General features: G+C 37.8%; 1 protein-coding gene across 2 annotated transcripts in view; it reads right to left on the reverse strand.

Moving 5' to 3' along the window:
* RSPO2 (R-spondin 2) overlaps nt 1-23,963 on the reverse strand; it is a 161,558-nt gene that overhangs the window by 34,831 nt on the left and 102,764 nt on the right. For both annotated transcript variants that reach the window (XM_067017957.1, XM_059042858.2), the window contains one exon: nt 23,592-23,780. In XM_067017957.1, coding sequence (XP_066874058.1) covers nt 23,592-23,780 — 189 coding nt within the window. The remainder of the gene's footprint in view (nt 1-23,591; nt 23,781-23,963) is intronic.

Here is a 23,963-nt window from a genome sequence, read left to right on the forward strand (position 1 = left end):
GGTAATACCTGGATGAAACAGAAAGATTCTAGTTTCACATACTAAACAGGTATTCTTCTACAGTTAGTTTTAAGGGGAAAAATAAAAGACCAGTCAAGAGACCACTAAAGTAGTCACGGTGGGCAATGTAAAGAAACAGTAGGACTGAGTAAAGACGGGGAGTGAGCAGTAAGCTGTTCAGGTGGTAGAATCAAGTGGAATAAGTGACCAAGTGGATATGGAAAATAAGGATAACAGAGGAGTAGGGTGATTTCCAGGCCAAAAATGAGTAAGGAGTTGATGCCAGCCTCTAAAATAGGGCATAGTCGGTGGAAGAGCCTGTTTGAAAGGAGAATTAGAAGTCATCTGAGATTTTTAAAATTTGAAGTACATTGGAGATAACCAGGTAGAAATGTCAGGTCGGGGCTGGGGTAATGAAGGCACTGAGAGGGAAAATATAATAAAGAAAAGGTCATAACAGACAAATAAGATCCTTGTGGAGAAGGGCTAAGATTCAGGAATACTGGGGTAGCCTGGAAAGAAAGAGGTTTGTCTCTTTTATGGGAAAATACAAGTTAAGTAGGTACAGTATTTGAAGATATGCAGATGGGAAGAAAGGTGAAGTATAGTTTGTCTGCCATAACGTATGGACATCAAGCGGGGAAGCGGTGGTGTGTGTGTGTGTGTGTGTGTGTGTGATGAATTGGGAGATTGGGATTGACATATATACACTAATATGTATAAAATAGATAACTAATAAGAACCTGCTGTATAAAAAATGAAATAAAATTCAAAAACTCAAAAAAATTGTCTGCCATAAGGAGAAGACATCATCTCTGAGAAGAGTCAAGATTAGGAATAACTTCTGTGACAAATGAGAAAGAGTTTAGAGAGAAGTAATAGGATCTTCAAGCTGGGCTGAGGAATTTGCTAAGATTGTGAGGTGTTCTGTCCACATGGTCTGTGATTTCCTCAACCTTAGACTGACTCAGGTTTGGGGGATTCTGAAGCTCTAGAAGAAGAGGCTAAGTTCCAACCTCTCCTGCTGAGCCTGTGTGTGTCATTCAATCACAGAAAGACTAATGCCCATGATGCAACCTCCACTTATACATACATATGCCTCTCTGATCTGATGCTGAGTTTAAATGAACATTGTCACTATCAACCTGAAAAAAATCAGAGGGCATAATTTTTCCAGTATTACAAACGAAGTCACACACGTTAGGCGTGCTATAAAAGTACACTTAAGCTCACATAAAATAGTCCACTTTTGAAAAGAAACTGGCTAAGAGATTGCAGTTATTCATATGAAATATACATGTATTTAAATTATCCATTCTCTTTCATTTACTTCAATCCTCATAAAAAATGCTGGTCTCAAATTTATCACCTATGTAAAAAATACATATTTATGTTAAAAATGTTTTAAGTTCCACTGCATTAACAACTCTAAAAAATGTTGAAACCCATGAACAGATTTCTGGGGGAGCACATTTGCCAAGTTTTACCTCGAAGGAATATTTTTAAATTCATTTTCATAAAACAATTTTTCAAAAAGAAGCTAACATGTCCTTAATTCTATTTGTTTTAGCTGGCACCACTCAAGACTTAGAAAGCTTAGAAGAACAGAAGCTAAAACTATCATTGTACAACACAAAAGGTTATAAATTCAGCATTTTTGTGCAACTTTGTACTCATTTCAATCCATCTAAAAGTTAAAAACCTTGTACTTGGACCTGACAATCTATTCATAAGTATCCAGCTGTGATAATTTCAAAACTCTTTTCCACAGTGGTAGTCTTGGACCCCTCATCTTAAAAAATAAAATTACCACATAATTTTTTATATTTCTTTTTTTCTAAGCTTCTTAAGGAATGCCCATGCTCTTTGCCTATCATGGGCAAAGGTTATGAAGACAATTCACAAAAGAGTTAATGCAACTGGTAAACAAAGGAATGGAAGAGGAAGCCCCCTCATTACTAAATGAATATAATTGAAAACAGATGAAATGTTTTAAAAACATAGTAAAATTGTTTTAAAATGTAAAATGTAGTTCTGGCAAGGTGTGGCAAGGCTAATACTCATATTTTGCTGGTAGCACAATAATACAGCCCTTTGGAAAGGCATTTGGCAGTATGAATGTTGGCAAAAAATTGATGTTCTTTTATACAGTAATTCTACTACTCAATCTATTCTAAGAAAATAATTCAAACATTTATAATAATAATCACAAAATATTTTTTTGTAAAATAACTTCAGGGTTTTTTTTTTCCTGATTATAATACTAAGACAATGTTATCTATACAAAATTCAAAGCTTGCAAAAAGTATAAAGGAAGAACATTTTTACACATCTACATTCATTCAGCTATTTACTGACTACCCACTTATACGCAAGGAACTACTAAACACTGGGGACTGAGTAGTGGGTGTGACAATCCTTTCCATCATAAACATAAACCATGTTGGCTTATGGTTGACTGGCTGACACTTATGACTAGGGGTGATATTGATCTTTCCATCCTGATATTTTTTTGTTCAGGAACCTTGATGACAAAAGAAAACAAATCTCAAATGCAGGAAAATCTTAAGTGCTCAACTTTATAATTTAGGTATGGTAAAAAAAAAAAAATCATAGGATTATTACATGCAAAGCATCTTATTCCTATGATTATATATATCTACATCCGATTATATATATATATATATATATATCTACATCCGATTATACTTATACGTAATATATGTAGATGATTATATATATAATTTAACATATATTTTATACAACAGTCAGACTTTAATATGTATAAAAATGTCCAGATACACAAAAATTATGTACTACTATAAATCTATAAGCTAGTAATTTTAAAGCTTATTTCAGAAAATATATATTAATGGTACAAAAGATACCCATTATCAGATAAGGCTCAAAATGGATGTAATCTACATATTCATCATTGAGTTTTACAATCTCATGACTTTCTGCTGGGTCCTGGATTTGTGAGAAATCCTTATCCCTGTGGGAAGATGGTCAAGGTTCGGGGAAACCATGACCGGGTCTGAAGTAGAGACAATTGCCCAAGCAATTGGGGACAGTAACACAAGCAGGTGGAAAGAATCAGAAGACACAAAGGCATGGGACTGATGCACCAAGGGCACAAAGTAGTACTCTACTCAATGGCAGAATTGTGCCCTTAGTACCTCATGAATCAATGACCTTGGTGTATGTGTCTAAGAGAAGGAGCTAGGAGTCTGGAACAGTATTACTACTTTCTGGAAGCTGAAGCTCTTTAGCATCCTAGCAAGCCATCCAGGGTCAGCTGGAGGAGTTGACAGACTCACAGTAATAAACAACCGTAAGCACCCAGGAAACACTAGTTATGTACAGACACTATGTGTTCTCCCTTAAGCCTCATAAGCCTGAAAGGTAGATTCCATCATCTGTCCCCAATTTACAGAAAAGAACAAGAGTATCAGAGACTCTTGAAGGGCAAGTAGCTAATGAGTGGCCGTCCCGGGGAGTCGATCTCAGGACTGTCCAACTGCAAAGCCTTTTCTATCTTTACTCCTTTGTTCTTCTGCCTCTCATCATTTGAGGGTTGCAAAAAATAGAAACATGGAGCAGGTGGCCCACAGCGGAGTCCCAGACTGTGGTGATGTCAAGGCTGAACAGGTTGGCATCAACTAGAGATGCCAGGTCATCAAGGAACTTAAGACAATTCACAGGTGAGACTCCAGAATATTTACCCCTGGATGTGTAAACCTGCAATTCAACATTATGACTTTTCTGGAATGTTTTCTGTCCAAGCCGTTTAGTAACTGGGTTACAGGAAGAGTAAGAAGAGTTCCTCCTCCATATTTTCAGCAGACCACTTAAGAACATATACATCTTGGTCATATATACACACATACAAAGGGAATATGAATGAATGAGGTATATAAATGCTGGTAGTATGTTTGCTTAAAATCCTGAACCTGTCCACAACAGGATTCTTGAAACTGCAATCTAGTAGTGCTTTATCAGGCGACAGTCTCATAACATAAAAATTTAGTGTCCTTTAGAGTTTAAATTTCAAGTTAGAAGAGATAAAGCATTTAATAGACTCGGTAGTTTTATTGCTACAGATAGAAATTTTAGTTTTGCTACATTTCTTGGCATCTTTATTAAATCAAATGTTTTGCTTCTGTTTACAGTAAAGTCCTTATGAAATCAGAGCTTGAAAATATTAAGAAATTAAAATTAACCCAGAAATGTTCAAATAATTTCATTCTCATGACAGTTTACAACTACCCACCATTTTCCTAGGCAAATGCTCCCAGAACCCTCCTTAAAATACATTATCTTAAACCTTTCATTTATGAATTCCTGCAGAATTACTTAACATATTGAAGTAAAAGGTTTTCTTTTCAAAATACACAGTCTCTCTGCCCACAACACTATCAGCACAAAAGGTCATTTATTAAAGCTGTAATATCCCACCCACTTAGTGAAAATACATACATACAATAAAACAGACCATAACTCCCCAGCCCATCAACCAAATGGATTAAAAATTGGGTAGCTCACCTGATTGTGGCTCTAGAAATGTGAAAAGTATTTGGAAGCTAAACACAAAGCATAGGTTCAGGAAAAAGGAGTCCCTCCCAAGAGGCACATAATCTCCGAGGAGACAGGTGACAGATGTGCCTATGGACCAAAATAAAATAAAGATCTGGCCAACCAAGCTGAGAAGGAATTTAAACACAACAAAAGCTCATGTTAGCACATGTTGGTGCCAAATGTATCCTGAAATCTTTGAGAGGAAAGCATTTTGATGAACTGAGGCTATAAGTCATGAAATGAAAAACTTCTAAGCACCTACCCCTGCCCGCCGGCCACAAATGCTCCCCACATTTTGCCATATAACACAGGCTAACATTGTACTGTGGCAAGAGATTTGCGATTCTGCTGTTATCGTGTTTTTAATGAATGGTAGGAATGAAAACAAAGCCTTGAGTCAGCACAAAATACATACTGCACATCTCTCCAAGAGTGAAGCCAGGTCTCAGAAAAGACCCATGTGTCTCCAGAAGATGAGGAAAGGGATTACGGAGAAAAGAAACATGTTTGTGAGCGAAAATAAGATTACAACTCTTGTTATTAACTCTGGCCAAGCCTAAACAAACTTTTTTTTTCTTCCAGTTATCACTGAGTCATATGGCCACCGGCAGGAACTGTTATCACTTCATTTTCTGCAGAACGTTTCAGAAACTTGAAACCTCCCACACTTTCCCCATGTGAATACTTGGGATTTTTAAACAACCATGAAGTGTTTGCTTCCAAAATTGAATACATTTGACGGCCTGGTAGTACAGCTGATCCCTCGCAAACTGTTTAGCAGGGAGAATGAAGTGACGGAGAAAGGTACCGAGAAAGTTACTAGACCAAAGTGCACGATGGTTAAAAAGTTATTACGGGATGGTTATATAGAACAGCAATTTAATTAAATTATTAGCATTAAAGCTCTCTCTATTGTGCCCTTGCCTCTGTTTTGCTGTTCAATCACACAAAATGGAGAACATTTGCAAGAGCACAGCCTGAAATGCTGAAAGTAAAGAAGTAACATTTGAAACATTTGTTGTACTCTTCCTTGTGTCACTGACCCCCACGAAGCACCGGCTGATCCACACAGAAACGTGAGACAAAAGATGCCAAGTAAGTTAAATGCCAAGTATTTTGCCTGTGTCCTATTAACATAATAAGAAAAAAAAACTATGCACAATCTCAAAGTCCAGTGTGTGCTACAAACTTGGTAATAAAAACTATCAATCCTTGATTTTTCTGCAGCTGTTTTACAAATAAAATGCCTATTTTAGGTAAGTATTTTTCTCTAAATAGCACCTCTCCTAAACCAAACAAAACCCAAATAACTACAAGTGCTTAATATCATCTTTGAACTGGAGATAACTTTAAGGAAATCTCTGATACCAACAGATCCAAACTGACATCCCAGAAGCCCAACATAGCAGAACACAGCTTCTTCAACGTTGCTGCTTGTAGCCCCCTAGACCCTTTTGATTTTGCTATTGTAATATCATCTTCAATTTCACCCAAACAATTTGAAAGGAGTCCTGCCTTTTGCCACTTATCTGGCTAAAGAAAATGCTTTGTCATGAGGGGACTTCCTTTCATGCTGGTCTACTCTTTCCTGAGCTCAGGACTAGTTCTTAAATTTTCACAGAGGTGGTCATTTCTGCTGAGAAGATCAAGTGTTGCATTTTGCCTAAAAGGAACTTGAAATGTAAAACACCAGGTTTCACAGCTCCAGCCAAGTTAAGTATGTGTGTTTTATAACAGACGCTAGCCAGAAATGCAAATGATTTCCATAAAGTTTTAATCCTGTTATCAATCCCTTGAGACACACCCCCTTACCCCTGATCTCTCCCCTGGCTATGGTTCTACATTTTTATTGCATGTTTTATAAAAGAAAAACACTAGTAAAGATACCCTAGATTCTGGTTTAAAAGTCCCAAGAGATGACACTGAGGTGTAGACTTAGACAGTTTTCTAATTAAAAAGTCAGATGGTCTGTTTCTCTTAGCAATGCTTCAGTTCCCAGTATGTGCCTGTAGGTGTTTTGCTCATGGCCTCTTGGCCCAAAGCCATTTAAGATCTGCCTCAACAAGCCCCTTCATGAAGTTGGGCCTCGCAAGTGATGGAGAGCCAGGATATCCAAGAAGAAAGGATTTGTACACCTTAAATATGTACTGCTTTTACCACACTTTTAAAAATAAAAATAAATTTTGAAAGAACTTGGAAATCTGAAGAACATAAGCACAATTTTGAAAGAAAAGTCATTATATAGAAAAAGCAATTTGAAAAATTTTAACAAATAGATGAAAAAGAATCAAATATACTGAACTGTTTTAGCCATGGATGAAAACACCAATCAACTCCCTTCTGATAAAGTTTTTTTTTAAATAAAAGGTATAATATACTTCTTTTATGAATCTCAAGCAATTGGCATCAACATTTTTCTATGGTGCCCGTTCCTGCTTTCAGCATTTGGTTCTTGCTTTAATTTCAGCTGTAGCAGCTTTTAAACTTTTCAGATCTTGAATCAACACAGCTCATGGTTTGTAGAATACCTATTATAACGAGAAGCCATGCATCTTACCAGAAAAATGCGTATTTTATTAATTTCTTTCAAGTCTATTGATTAGGAAACATTTTACCAAGAAGACAGCAATTGATTGTATCCAGACTCCAGAATAACTATTTGCAACCCATCTGGAGCTGTGGCATAGATAACAGTCAAAACCCAAAAAAGAGGCTGAGAACAGAGCTGTTACAATTAACTCTCTTACATTCTTAATTCTAGAGATTATCTTCTATGGTAGCTTTCCACTAAAACAAACTTCATAAAAGTCTAGGACTTGGGTGGACAAAAGCCTCAACACATTCTTCGTCTAGATTATGATGATGATAATAAGAGCTACAAGAGTCAAATAAGTGAGTGCAAAAAAAATCACTATAACAAGGAGTACATTGAAGTCATTTATGTAGAGGTAATTTCTGCACACTGTACATAAATTAAAGTAGACCATTTTTTATTTTGTGTTTTGGGGCTATATCTGTAAAATCCATTAATATGACCCTTGTAGATAGTTCATGGATTACTTAAAATATTAAATGAAATGAAATTTACACCACCATAAGATACTACTCTGATGATACTCATTTCCATCAGAATGGGCATCAGTCAGACCGTGAGTAAACTTAACCAGTGAGGAGTCGGCATTTTGCTGATACCATTCTGTTTTTACATAGAAAGCAGCTTGGTTTCACAGTTGGCAGAACCCAGTAATGCTGTAACTCTGAAGTGGTCCTTGACTGAACACTCTATAAACAATGTAGTAAAACTAAGAAGTGAACTCTTTATAGTTAATGTTTAATAAATCGGGTTATGCCCGATGAAAACTGACCCAGGGAAAAAAACATGGAAAAGGAAATATATTCGAATTAGTTATGCAAATGCAGAAAAACACACGATTTTGAAGAAATGTAATATATATAACTTTCTTTCAGGGCTATAGAACTGTCTTCAATTATCTGCCACCAATTATCTGTCTTCAATTAAACTGCCACCATCTGTAAGCATTTTGGGTGGGGATGTTCTGTGCCAGACTTTGCAGGTCAAAGTTCTATAGGAGGACTTCCCTGATGGTGCAGTGGCTAAGAATCCACCTGCTAATGCAGGGGACATAGGTTCGAGCCCTGGGCCGGGAAGATCCCACGTGCTGAGGGGAAATAAGCCCATGCGCCACAACTACTGAGCCTGCGCTCTAGAGCCCGCGAGCCACAACTACTGAGCCCACGCACCCCAACTACTGAAGCCCGCACACCTAGAGCCTGTGCTCCGCAACAGAAGAGGCCACCGCAATGAGAAGCCCATGCACCACAACGAATAGTAGCCCCTGCTCACTGCAACTAGAGAAAGCCCGCACACAGCAACAAAGACCCGATGCAGACATAGATAGATAGATAGATAGATAAATAATTCTATATTAACTTTAGGAAATCAACTCAAACCAGAAAGCTGAGATAAATAAAAAATAATCTCCAAGTGTCCAAAAAGCAGCCCCAGTCTCCTCAAGAACCCTTGAGGGTGGCTGGGTTGTCCATGGTTACTGAATAAAAGCAGTCTATCTCTTCCAGTTCCACATCCAACACACATTAGCAGGGACAGCAGAAGGTTGCTGGCATCCTATGTTAAGACGGGAAAATATACTGGCCAAAGAGTTAAATGTCCTATTTCAGACTATGTGAACATTCTGAAAACTCTATTGCAGAGTTTTACCTAAAGCCCACACCTCTTGAAATTCTGGCATTATAATGATCTCTGAAGAGATACAACAATGGTATTACCTAATTTAATCACATAAGAGTTCAGCAAGTTTAACTTCCTCTGCATCATAAGTATCAGAAATTAAGATTTAAATTTAGGAGTCTTTTGACTCCAAAATTCTTTTTTTTTTTTTGGCTGCATTGGGTCTTCGTTGCTGTGCACGGGTTTTCTCTAGTTGTGGTGAGTGGGGGTTACTCTTCATTGCGGTGCGTGGGCTTCTCACTGTGATGGCTTCTCTTATTGCAGAGCACAGGATTTAGAGCACAGGCTCAGTAGTTGTGGCACATGGGCTTAGTTGTTCCATGGCATGCGGGATCTTCCCGGACCAGGGCTCAAACCTGTGTCCCTGCATTGGCAGGCGGAATCTTAATCACTGCACCACCAGGGAAGCCCCTGACTCCAAAATTCTTAAATCCTTTACAGCACTGGCTTTGTAGCCTAAAATATCACTAGGAAGTACAATTTAAAAGCTCAATCATTTCCTTGGTTGACAAAATGGAATATCATCTTGTATTTAAAATACTAAAACATTTTTGTCCTCCTTAGGAAAATCCACATAATGGGACACCAAAGCTTTTTTTCTGGTCAACAGGAAAATTATTTCTCTAAGTTCATGGGTGAAGAAGTTTTGGCTAATAGCTAATTCTGATTTTATCGTTACTAAAAGGAACAGATGCTAAAACATTTTTTAAAAAGTCTGAATGAGTGGACAGCTAGTTTGGAAACAAAGGTATAAAATGAACTTCAATTGTGTTTGTTTTTGTATTTGAGCTATCTTTGTTTCTTACGGGACTTCTATCTCCAGTAGCAGACAAATGCATTAATTTTCTCGGTACAGAAAATGCCAGCATTAAAGCCAAGTAAAGTTGAGTTTAAGATAATTACACGAGATTTCATCAAAGCAACTTGACACTCATCAAAATTCAGTCCCAGTTAGCTGATGAGATTTCATCAGGCTGCTTAAGAAGCAGGGAAATAAACAAAAGGAGAGACAATGAAAACAATGTGACAGCTGTCAAACAAAATGCCGAGCACAACACTGAACGCTTCCCTAAATGCAGTGCTGAAACCACTAATTCTCGTCCCCGCCACACACACACACACACATGTACGCGTGTGTACAAGAATAAATGACCACATATTTTGAATTTTCAATCATCTTTCATTGTGCTTTCATTGCATAATACTGATTGTGGAATCATTTGTTACCAAGTACTAAAGTTGCATAAAAGATGAACATCTTAATGGCTGTACAGTTAAAAAAAGTTTTAAAGTATGGGTGCTTAAGAGGTCACCTCCCTTGTTTGAACTCCTTTAAGCAAGTTCTTAATAAATGTAGCTATTATTAAAGGAATGGTTCAAATTATGCTACTACCAATGTTACAGTTTTGCAACTAGATATGCTCACATGTCATCCACCTGGTGGAATATTTCACATGGTGGTTCTTGGGATACACAGGTCTTATGTTTCTGATAAAGTAGAAGTAAACTGGTGACGGCAACACAGTGCACTGCTTCAAACAGGGCTACAGAAGTTAGCAAAATAACTCAATTCAAAGCATATCTGATGACTGTATTAGGTCAATCTGTGCGCTTAGAGCTGACAATTAGACCAAATAGAGGAGGATCTGAAATGCTACAGACAGACACTTGACGTTTGAAGCAGAAATTACTTTAAATTACTCAAGTTAGCAATACCACTCTCAACATGAAAATACAAGAATACTACAAGAAATCTTTGCACACATGTGAGACATGCATATGGTTTCTTTCTACAGGTTTTGACATAAGATGAAAAGAAGGGAGGAAGAAAGGGATGGGAGTCTACACAATATCTATCTTCCAGGGATTAGCACTAGTTACTTTTTACCCTTTCATTTCATTGGAGGTTTATTTCCTCTAGAATTTTCAAGCAACAGTTTGGAAAGTAGATTTTTCTATATGTAGATATTTTTGAAAATAGATGCTCCATATCAGCCAAAGTCTGTTGTACATTTTCTGTGTATAAGTCCAAGATAATAATCAAAGACTTATTACTAATTCAAGTTTCTAGTTTTTGGTTATTATCTTGGACTAGACATTCTAATAACTAAATTAAGACTATCAATGACAAAATGACCCTAGGACTGTTTCACCAAAAAGTGAGCAGAAAAGATATAAGACCTGTCAGAATTTTCTCCTAGGAACAACGGAAGATAATGCCTACTGAATAAAAATGTTAAAGAGGCAGCTCAAGATGAAACAAAGTTGTGTTTGGAGCACATCATGTGCTTGTCCATCTTATACCATATTTAACTGCACATAATTTGTATACCAAAATGAATAACTGTAAACAAGTTAAAGGGAGGATTTCGGGTTTTTTATTGGATCATCATAGAATCTTGCAGAGTCAACCATAAAAAGTAGATACATTGTTGAATCAGTCTGAGCTAAGTTTCATACCACTATTTCGAGAGAAAACACTGCAAAAATAAAGGGCCAATCACTACAGAGAATATGTACGCAAAAACATGCAAACCCTAGCTGCGGTACCTCTGAAGGATTCCCAGAAATTACTATAGGTTGAACAATAAAGAGGCTGTATGGGAGAAAGCTCTAGGTTTGATGTCTAAGCAAGAAACAAGCTTTGCCTTTATCTCCTATCATTACCATGGGGAATTCACTCAGCCTCTCTGCACCTTAGCTTCTGATATGTAAAGGAAGGGATGTAAATGAATGCAACTTAAAGTTTTGTTTTAGAGAAAGACATGCTCCTTTTTCCCCAAAGGAAAACTCATACGAAAACCCCAAAACGGGGACTTCCCTGGTGGTCCAGTGGCTAAGACTCCATACTCCCAATGCAGGGGCCTGGGTTCGACCCATGGTCCAGGAACTAGATCCCACATGCATGCCACAACTAAGAACTAACATGATGCAACTAAGACCTGGTGCAGCCTAAATAAATAAATAAATATTAAAAATAAAAAGAAACCCCAAAACATAAAAAAGAAAAAAGGAAAGCTACTCTCATTCAGCCAGGGTGAGGGGCCAGATACTTACCTGCTGGGCCTCCTCCCCACAAGCCATGAAACAAGCCACACACCATGAAATCCTGAATAGAATTAGTTTGACCACTCTTGGATCTACATCTAGAGATTTCTTCCCTTTTATGGATCCTACCCTCTCCTCAAGATTAAATGACTGATACATATGGGTTTAAGAAATTGAATTCCCATAGCAAAAATGTCTTTAGGTACAGTGAAGCAACACACTTTACTGTATCTGTTATACATCTGTAACCACATTCCTAACTTTAGGCTCATTACTGTCTTATGACGTAGGTAGCTAGTTCACTTGTTATAAACTATGTGCCATATGCTAGACCCATGCTTCTTGAATAACTACATACCTGAACTTGAGGTTTGCAAATGAATCATCATCAATGAGAAGAAACTGTCTCCTCCCTCTGGCAAGTCTTCAGTCTCAATTTTTTCCAGCACTGGTTAATCCATGAGGCTCAATTTAGTAACTATTAATTTTGAAGTATTTGCTGAGTTCACTTCTTCTCTTTATTTCTACTCCTTTTGCCCTAATTTCCACCCTTTTGTTTCCTGACACATACATTATATCAAGTAGATTCTCCATGTTTAAATATATGGCAGCATATATACATCCCATTTTTTCACGTTTTTGCTCATTTGATCTTCTCCCTTCACCCTCTACTCATTTTCACTTAGTCAAATCCTCCCATGATTCCAGGTCTATACTCTGAATGCATCACCTCTTCAGCCACTACTAACCTTTTCTAGTCATACTGCAACCTTCCTCCCATTCAATATTTGAGGCTTGCTCTGTCCTAGCCCCTACACTAGTCAGGATACTCAATGGCTGTCCAAGCCATTTCTGGAACTTACTGTTTCAATTTTACCACCTAGATTACACTGTAAATGAGTTGAAATGAGTTTAACTCTGAATACGTTGACACATCTGTTAGCTGGAATGCAAATTAACCTACACTTCCTCTGCCTACCAAAGGCTATTACAATCTTCTAGGTAAAGAGAATAAAAAGACTTCAAGCCAAGTAGAGACAATAGAAATCAAAATGAATGAACGGTGGAGAAACAGGACTGGGTGAGCAGTTATTTTAAAAAGATAAAATAATAACAACTCACATTTTCTGATCCTTGATTCTGTGCAAGGCAAGGTATGAATGATGTTTCTTAATTCTCTTAGCAATCCTATGAAGCAGGCATCTGTTATTATCTTCCAGATATAGATACTGAAGCTTAGAGAGATTGAATAAACTTCTCAAGTTTGCATACTTTTTAGGTGGTTGAGCAAAGATCTGAGACCTAATTTGTCTGAATGCGAGGAAGAGATTCAAAGGTGGGGTTGAGGTCCTGAGTAACTGGGAGGCTAGTGATGCCTTTAGAAAGGATAGCCATCCCCAGAAAAATAAGATCTTGGAAGGATAGTAAGGTATGTTTCAGCTACGCTTGGTTTGACATGCTGGCAGGATCTCTAAGGAAGATGCCCATCAACAGCCAGAACTGTGGGATTGGGGCCCAAATGGAAGATGAGTCACATCTGAACGAGAGCATGAAGAGGTAAGAGGGAGCCATGGGAAGAATGGAAAATATAGCCGAGTTCACAATGGAATTACAACAAAATGTAGCAGATTAATAAAAATCCACCTATTTGCATACATGCTCATTTACTCCTCACAATAATCCTGTGACATATTATTATCCCCATTTCATAAATGACTAAGCTTTGGGAAATTCAGTAATCTGACCAATGCCATTCAACCAATATGTGACCAAGACCAGTATGTACCAAATTTATAACTCTTTCCACTATTTTTTCATACTGTTTTTTCCAATATACACTCATTCACTGTCACTAAAGGTATAACACAGAAGCTTGATGACTATTTGTCAAAGATAGCCAAGTGTGTCTTGGGGGTTTGGAGGGTTAAAGGATTAGGGGGAACAAATACATGAGACATTGTTTCCCACCACACACCACAAACACCATAAATGGATAACTATACCGTTTTCTCCTGTACCCAGCATTTAACCCAGACTCCTTCTCAACCCAGTGTTACAGGCAGCTGCTAGTAAACGACACACTAGATAAAAACATCTTAGGTTATACAACCGACATTGGGTCTTGTAGGATCATTTTCATCCTTGACCTGAATAGTATTTAATTTGTGTACTTTAAATTGTCAGAGTATTCCAAGCTGGCTGGTAAAGGAAACCCATTAAAAGGTTAACATCATAAGCTAGAAAATAGGGGATAATACATCCAAGGGTCTTGGTAATGGCAAATGGAAGCAGCGGTTAGAAAGCAAATATAGTTCAGTTAGGGTGAATGCAAAATGTGTCTAGATTTTTAAAAATAAACTGAACTCATACAAACTGGGGAATGGCTTGGCTTAGAAAGTTGGCGGAAAAAGATTTAAGTGTCACAGTGGACTGCAAGTCAAGGCAAAATCCTGCGCTCTTTAGAAAAGCAAGCATTACAGAAAAATGCATAAACATCAGAACCCAGAAGTGTTCTCTGGTAATTCTCCCAAACTCAAGCTCTGCTTAACACTCTCCTCCAAATCGGGGACATGCAAGTTACCTTCTTCCATACATCTTACCGACACACCCCTCAGTCACTCCCACCTTCAATCAGTGTTCCACTAAAATACTTCCATGCCCCACTGTGTTCAAGGTAAAATTCAAAATCCTGTCCTTTCCATAGAGGTGCTTCACACACTCAGTTTTCAACTTAGATTTTTGCTGTGAGCTACTATGACTGCCATTCTCAAAGTCTGAGTTCCAGCCAGGCTCTTGGGCTTATCCTCCCTTGGACACAAGAGGTACTCTTTGGCATCTACATCTTTTCCCCAAAAGGTTCTGTCTCAAATCATCTCCTTTTTTTAAGGTGTTTTCCACCCACCTCTCCTAATATGTTTTGCTCTTCAGGAAGCATCCCCTAGCCACAACAGCTAAAACAGGATACTTCTCATATCATTTCAGGGCCTAAAATGATACTTACATTTACAAATTCAATTTTGCTTCTTTTGTTATTTTGTAATGTGCTTTTCTTCATCCCTAACTAGATTATAAACTTTTGTTTCTATCACTCCCCACTGCCAATTTGCCCATTTTTTAAAAACCTGATTTAAATAACTGATTTGCTGAACCTGTAGATGTGGCCATGGAAAAATCACAGATTGCATTCAAAGCTCAGATCCATCGCTAAATACCTGAATTATATTGGGGAAGTAGATTTGAAAGAGGAATTAGAAGGCAGCTTGTAAAATACTTTAATAAAGTCAATTCAACTCAGTAAGCATTTACTCAAAATCCACATGGTTCTCTCATATCAAATAGCCTTTACAGGTTAAAATAATTGAAGTCCAGCCTTAGAGAAAAAACAAAAATCACAAAAGGTTATTTAAAATGTTAGCGTGGGGCGGGAGATAATCACCAGAAATAACTCTCCATCTAAATATGCAATTTCTGATCTTACTTAAGAACATCTTACTAGGTAGAAAAGACACCTGACTTACTGACAAGCTCAAAGGGTAACTGACCCTCCATACAAATGCACATTTTCTAGATTCTCTAGATACCATGAAGTTCTAAACAGATTCAATATTCACTGAAAGAACCTAGTGGATGATTGCATTCAAATATAAGTGGTAAGTCAAAAAGTCCTGATTCCATGATGCCTGTTCTGCTATAACTCACATTTCACTATTATACCTTCAGCTTTCATTGAGGAATAAACATTCCCAAGCTGCCTTCTACCTTCTAGAAACATAGAAGGTAGTGCAGATGTTTGCGGTGCAGATGTTGTTGAAGACACTGTCCACCATACTACTCATTGCTCTCGAAGTGACTCCCCATTTGAGAAATTTGTTTAGTGTTTATCTCCCTATGGAACTAGAATATTCGCTTTACTATGAGAATTATTAATTTCCTTAATTCTATGATGTAGGTCCCACAGCTTACGCACACTTTAATGTGCCTGAAATTGAAGTATTCATGTAAATGTGTGTGCCATGTATATATGTGTGTATATGTATATATGTAGGTATACATCCATATATACATACATGTATGTGTGCATGTGTATCTATTCATGTTTGTGTACATGTATGTGTATATATATGTGCTGTGTGTATATACATGGTGATTTTCTCTCCAAAAGCTGTTATTAAATTGATACTGTATTTTATAAGTAATCATTTATTTTAAATTAAGGTAGAATCATATCCATGTTTTCCCTTTGCCTGGTAGGAAACCCAAGGCCAAAGTTTTGGCCCAATTATTTCAACCAACACATACTCATATGGTCTATTTTCCTTGTCATTCCTGAGCTCCTATTCTAAGTTTTTCCTAGTTCTGATCTTTTAAAATTTGTTTTGCTTTGTTTTTGTTTTAGCATGTTATCAAATACTTTTTACATTTAGTTATCATTAAATCGTTTGAGTAATGGGCAGTCTATACGGGTATAATACCAATTATTAAATGTCTCTTGACTACGCAAGTTCAAGTATTTTATTCCTCGTTTCCAAAGTCCTCAAATACAAGAAAATAATGCTGACACACAGAATGTTAGGCCCAAGTATTATATAAAGAGTCAACTGTAAAGCAAAATCTACTGCCCTTACATTTTGAGTTTAAATTGTAATAAAGTTTGCTACCTGAACCTTTTGCCCCTCTGTGCTGCACAAAGTAATTTTGTCGTCTTAACCACTTCTGTACGCTGACAACATGAATCGCTCTGGGATTTGAGTAGAACTCTGTCATTATTTCCACGAAAATGTTTTCTTTCTGCCTCCTAATCCTGGAGGATATCCACAAGTCCAACTCTAGGTCAATCCAGTAGCTGGAGAAGTATTTACAGGAAATCTCAATGAGCAAACAGCCTGCGCTCTTTTTATCAACACCATTTAAAGATCCCAGAGAGGTGTCTGATGAGGAAAATAAGTTGTTCCAAGAAATCATTAGGGGTTTATACTTGAGACTGTCTTATCTCATAAGGAAAAAAAAAGTCCCCTCGTAAGAGGGGGGAAAAAAAAAATCTACTACCACTGACACCATGTGTGTCCTATTAAAGTTGTTTTTATTTTAGAGCAATGTAAAAATTGTTTTCTATATTTTACATTAAGATCAGAGTAGCTTACTGCTGGGTAGAATTCATAAAAGAAAGGCTCCTTTGGAATTTTCCTGTCCTTGCCTGGTTACACGTAGACCGTCAGGCCTTCAGTGGCACATGTAGTTGAGAAATCCTTTTTACAAGCACCCATAAAAGAGACTAGTACATGATGCTGTGGGGCTAAGTAGAGATTCCAGATGGGAAGCTGTAGAGACTGGCACAGAGGTGTGGGTTCGCTCACTCACTCCCTGGCCCCTCCGACAAGCAAGGCTGGCACCAGGACAGGCTCAAAACGCAACTGGGAGAAGAGGTTGTCTTACATGCCCTCCGTCAGCCTCCATGTGACGGGTGCTTGGCACGCCCTCGGATTTCTATGTCTAAGTCCGAGATTGCACTTCATCTTGTCCTCTCTGGACTTTCCATGAGCTCCCATGCACAGCACATCCGGGCCCACTTTTCTCCTCCTCCATTTCCTCAGGCACTTACCCTCTGAAATGTGAGAATCAGAAAATCTGAAAGAAATCATTGCTAGAAAAACCAAACGCAAAACCAAAAAATACTACCACCGCCAGGTGCCCACAGTAATCCCCTACCCACTTTCCCAGAAATAAGTAAAAAAAAAATACAAAAAGTAGTTGGGGGAGGGGCCGCAAGGGAGGTGATACATCCCAAGACACTGCCTGAAGGCTCATTGTTAAAACAGATGAGGCAGGACTTTCAGATACTTTAGCTACTGAGAGAAATGTTTGGGAGCAGGTGGATCTTTGTTAAACCTCAGTTTATGTGATAATCATACATTTACATTTAAGATGTGGCTGCTTATGAATGACTGTCCCAGTTTATAATCACTATAAAATAAACATTACCATTCGCTGCCGTGTGTCCAGAGTACCTGGGAAATAGTACAATTTGCTTAATTTATAGTGACTAACACAAATCACTGATTTTAAAGGAAACAAAATATTTAGCATAGCAAAGAGGCAACGAGAATTCCCCCTTTTGAGATGCTCTCTTATTTATACAAAAATTTCAATATCTACATTCCTGACAACTCTGAAAGTTTCAAAAGAAAAGAGGTTTTTCTTTTATCCTCTCTCTTCCAAACTACTCTTGAGGTTGGCATGTATAAAGCAGACCACATAAATTGCAACTCAAATGTAAACAAAATGTAGAGAAATAAAGAACATATGTCTAAAGCATATTTTCTTGACCCTATCCTACTGAAAATGTGCTTATTTCCTGCTCTTGGTTTAATCCATCACAATCTACAACCATCTTTAGTTATAGTATCTAATACCTAATCCACATGTTGCTGTCAGTTTATATACAGAAAACAAAAATTGGAGAGGTCTTATTACTATTGCCTTTTGAAAAGTAGATGCTTGCAGGGATTCTGGTTCTAAGTTGCTAAATAGTATTTTCTTTTGTATCCTACCAAGTTAAAAGTCACTTAAAAAAAAAAAAAAGTACATGCAGGTCAAGTAATGTCACATAAGAGGAGTGAGTTGTGTTCAAGTTGAAATCGTAGGTAGGGGCAGTTTTTATATTTAAATTGTAGCACAATCCTGAGAAAATACTATGAAAATACAATGAGGGCTTAAATAATTGCACCATATTATTACTAACACCTGCAGTATTGTGAGCTGAGGCAGCCAGGAGCAAAAGAGACAGAAAGCTATCTGACCATCTGTCAAAGCATCACCTAAAGTACTTTAGCAGTCTGATGGCTTAGATGGGTCAGAAAGAGAAAGGGCATTCCAGACACGGAGCTACTAAATGTGAGGAAGGGGCTCAGAGCCCCAAGGCTCCTGGGCAGCCAGGGAGCAAGGGGGCAGAGAGGAGTGCTGGGTGTGGCTCCACCAAGACAGCCTCAGGGGGAGAGCCACTATGAAAGACTGCGGATGGAAAGAATAATCTTGAAATCACATTTTTTTTCCCCACAACAAATTGAGGACCCAAGGTACTAAAATTACAGAAGAAGATGGCCTCAGTAGGAATGGCTGAATCAAAACAAAGCCAGTGGGCTCAACACTTCGGCATTTAGGAAATGACCTTTGGGGTATGTTTCACCAGCTATTTCAAGTGGAAGGACATTGGGAGGGGGTGGTGATTGCAGAATGTCATGTTTTTAAAAAACATTTGTAAAACAAAGTAAAATGATGCATTGGGGTGGAGGGAGAGAACGTTTAAAGTCAGCTACTTCGATGTTGGACAACCATAGCTTTTACCTTTGAATTTTATGATAAGGAACAAGGAAAAGGTACAGGAAAATTTGAGTTTCCTGGGCAAGACGTTGGTCCTCCTCTTGGCTTTACCATTAATAACTTGCTACATCTCCATGGACCAGGCAGAGCCTCCTGGATCTCAGCTCCTTCCTCTTCCCTAGTAAGTAATGGAAGAATCAATGATGTTCATAAAACATAGCCATTGAGTCAAGAGCTAAAAAAAACTTTCCCTTAGGTCTTCAAAAGATCTCCTTCATTCAGATCTCTGATCAAATGTCACTCCCTCAATTTCCCTAAACACCCTACATAATACACTCCCAATCCAATCTTTCACTAGCTCCTTACCCTGCTTTATTTTTCTTCACATAGCTCCCATCTCCACATGAAATTATGCACTCATCCACTTTTTTATTGCCATGATCCCACTAGAATAAACACTGTAAGAACTTTGAGCAATATCATGCCTAGACCAATGATTGGTACACAGCACTGCTCAATAAACACCTGATGAATAAATTAAAATTAGTTATCATGGGACTTTACATATGGGACAGAATATTTCAGGTTGAGGTGGTGTTGGCCAATCCTGTGAAAGACTACTGTCACCTCCAAATGACATTCCCACCAACCCCCCGCTCCCTGTATGTGAACATTTTCCAACTTTGTACCTCAGCAACCATGATTTTGTTCTTCCATTTGTCATCTAAATTTGATCATAGCATGTTTATATAATTTTCTATTAATATATTGCCTAATGTACAACATAGTCCAGACTTGAAAGTCCTTCCATTTAAAGCTGCAAGTTAGGGAATTCCCTGGTAGTCCAGCGGTAGGACTCCGCACTTTCACTGCTGAAAGGGTGCAGGTTCAATCCCTGGTCTCAGAACTAAGATCCTTCAAGCCGCGTGGTGTGGCCAAAAAAAATTTTTTTAAGTAATAATAAAGCTGCAGGTTATATATTAATAGAATACCTTGGTTCCAACAGGATGAATTATATTAGTGTGCTCAGGGTGGGAGGGAGGGGAGTGAAGACAGTTACATCTGCTGTGAGTACAGTCTTCATTTTTAGTAGTCTGTTCTTTTTTCCTTTGTTTCCTACACTCATTGTTCAATTGTTTTTCCTCTAACTCATTGTCAGTCTTTCCCTCTTTCCCATCGTCTTTTACGATCCCCTCCTCTTTCTTTCTCCATCCTCCTGCTATCTTGGTAGCTAAAGCATAGGTCATATGCAAACTTTACAAGAGCCTTGCTCAGTCTTTGAGGGTTCACTATCTGTGAAAAGGAAAGAGAAGGAAGGAAGAGGATGAAAGCTGCCAGATGTAAAAGGCTTGGCAAATGCACAGTACAGCTACTGGAAAAGTGGGCAGTTCTTGGTCGTAAAACAATGCTCTTGGGCTTACAGTTCTCTTCCTCACCCTTCACATGACAAGCACAAAACCTACCCATATCTTTTGGCAATTAGTCGTAGAGTCATTGGATTTTAGGACTGGAGTGGATCTTAGAGATTGCCTACCCCAATACCCTCAATTTAAAATGAGGAAATAGAGGCCAAGAGAGGTTAAGTGACTTGCCAAGGGTCATAGAATTCATGAGTTGACATGGTGCAGAGACCCAGATCTCCTGATCAGCAGACCAGAATCCTGAAGAGTGAGAGTCAGAAAAGCCCGAGGTACCCCACAGATTATGTCATCAGAAATGAAAGAAACGATAACTAATCAAGAAAAGTTTGGAAATGAACAGTAACTTCAAGTCATACATCAATCCATGACTTAAGACATTTCCAAATATTCTTTCACTGTTTAAAAGCAAGTAAGTGTACAACAATTAAGGAAAAATAGGCAAAAAGCATTACACTGTTGTTTTTAAATCTTACAGCCATTTATTGTCTCATTTCTAATAGTTTTCAGTGTAATATCTTATATACTTAGGACTACTCCATTTCGCTGACCTCTAACTTATGGCTTCCAGTAATGAAAAGCAGCTGATTTTAATGTGCCCGTGCTCCAGTGTGAAGGAGGCTAAGGCTGCGTTTGTGTGCGATCAGGTTAAGATTGGCTCCAACAGGAGAAAAATCCATACATATGTTGAAAAGATCTGAAAAATGCCTGTATTCCCAACCTGATTACGACTTACATTTTTGCATGGTTTGTCAAAGCAGATCACCGAAATCAAGTCAAGATGTAAAATGGGATAAAGTGGTTTTCTTCTCTATTCTTCCATTAATCCCCGTGACCTATTGAAGAAAGGAACTTTTTCCTCTCTCACCTGAGGCAAGGTGGGATACTCCACTGGAAGTTATGCCAATTTTTATCAATTGGTGCTCAATTTCCAAAATTAACTTTCTAGTTTTCATTTCCTACATTTGATAGAAGTTATTTTATTGCAGTCATTTTCCATTTCTATCAACAATCCTATGTTAGTTCCCTTTTTTAAAACATAAAACAAATTCCAATATAATTTTTTAAACCTACTAACTTTAAAGTTTACTTAAAAGTTGCATTTATTAAACTGAATATGTAGATACAGGGATTAGAGCAATAGCTGGTCTCTCCTAATGTCTATCCCAATAAATAATATTTGGTAAAACCTAAATGTAAATTAAATAAGAGTTCATTGCTGGTTCACTTGTCAAAAAGAGAATATTAACAGATGATACATAAACATTTGTTTTGACATAATTCTAATCGCTGACAGTGTCAGGTTATATCTATTAAGACAATGCACTGTTGCTTGAAGCATAAAAAATAAAAAGCCAATAAACATTACAGGTTAAAAATTTAGCTGTTACCTACAAAATTCTCAAGCAAGACGGGCTAAGTCAAAATAGTTTCAGAGGGGAGGGGAACGCGCTGGCTCTTGTTACACATAAGCATGTTTGTTATAGGAGCATTTTCAGGTTAATTTTTGCTATTAACGTAAACCACAATTGGGGGACCACGTTGCTGGAAGAGGAATGGGGGGGGTAGTTATATAAACAATATACAACAAAGAAAGTCTTTATTTCCAATACCTGAATACATCAGTTTTGTTTTTAGGTACAAGGTTGCAGGTTAAATGCTCTCAGCTATCCAAGAAGTGGCTTATTAGTTTTGTAAGAAAATATTTTCTTATATTTTGACTGAAAAATACCCAGTTTAACTGAACAAAACCATCCTTGTTAGTGAAAAGCAGACCCAAAAAAACTTTGTTTCAAAGACTCAGCAAAGAAAAGCAAAACTAATTCAAGAGGAAAAGCTGCCTTCCTAATAGTAGCTTCTGAATCTGGATCTAATAGTTCTCAAAGGCCGACTGGAGTCTTCAAGTCTTAAGTTTTGTCTTCCTCCATGGATCATAGACATTCTCTATGAGGCAGCATAATATGGATATAAATACATTCTAAGCAGATATATATTCCCTCTCTGGGCTATAGCCACGAAGCTGAAAAGCTATGCCCCAACAGCAAGAACGAAAGCAAACAAAAGTTTTGACTGTTTCATAGGGCAATTTTCTAAACACAACTTTCTTTTTTGCTTTCCTACTTCGCGCACTAGAAAAATCCTAACTTCATCTTTGGCAATGCGGCATCCACTAGTGATAAAATAAATAGTAACAAGAGATTATGCTTTCAGAAGCACAGCATCAGCACTGCATTTCAACACACTGACTCGGCTCCAGCCAGCACCCGAGCTATGTACACTTCTCCTAATTTGTTAGTGGGCCTAATCCTGTTATTACAGAATAATTACTACAAATCAGCACAATTACTACAAAGACACAAATAAACATACACATACCAGGAGCTGTTTTCCACAAATTATTATCAAAACAAAGAGAACTGGCTAATTGTGGTAACATTAAGACAATGTTTATTCCTCCCAGTGTTTGGGCAAGTTTATTTTAAGTTGTCATCTTCACCTAGTAATGATACAGATGATTTTACAGATTCCATAAACCTTTCTAATCTAAACTCTTCTCAACTGAAAGTTGGCTAGTTCTCTTAGAGCAAAGGCCTGATTTCATAAGAACTGGCTTTTATGGTACATTAGCAAACTAAAAAGAAAAAGTAAAAAACCAGCACACGCACACACACACACACACGCACACACACACACACACTCTTTTAGAAATCTCATTTTAAAAGCTCATTTGTAATGTAGTCTTCTAAATTATTTTCAAGGTACCATGAAATTAAATATTCACTTTACATTCTTCACAATTTAAGCATTCGTCTCTAAGGAAGTATAATGTGGAATATTCTCACCAGTGTTATTATCAGGTTTCCTTCATGGATAAATACTTTTTGGGGAGCGACGCGGTGATTAGACAGGAGGAGAATTCAGAAAGTACACAGCCCACAATAGGGATTATCTGAACTCACCTCCTGGACAATGCCTCACGGCCATCTTACATCTCCTGGATTCAGCGATCGTTGGACATGGTATCGTGTCTTTTGCTGGCTTTTTAACAATTTGCCGTGTTCTGGTTTCCAGACCCCACTTAAATCCACATGTGCGATTATTTCTGCTACAAGTTCCCCATTCACTCCAATGGCCAACCTCACATCCTTCTAATAGAGAGAAAACAAACACAGATGACAATTTGGCATACATTTCTCCCCCATCACCAAATTTACATGGCAGTGTTTCTCCAACTCCCCCACCTTCTGATACCCAAATTAAGTTGTACAGCCCACAAGACCTGTATACACCTTTCAGGAACTTTAACTCTTTGAATTATGGAGTTATAGATA

This window comes from Kogia breviceps, chromosome 17, assembly GCF_026419965.1.
Source record: "Kogia breviceps isolate mKogBre1 chromosome 17, mKogBre1 haplotype 1, whole genome shotgun sequence".
NCBI classification, from domain to species: Eukaryota; Metazoa; Chordata; class Mammalia; order Artiodactyla; family Physeteridae; genus Kogia; species Kogia breviceps.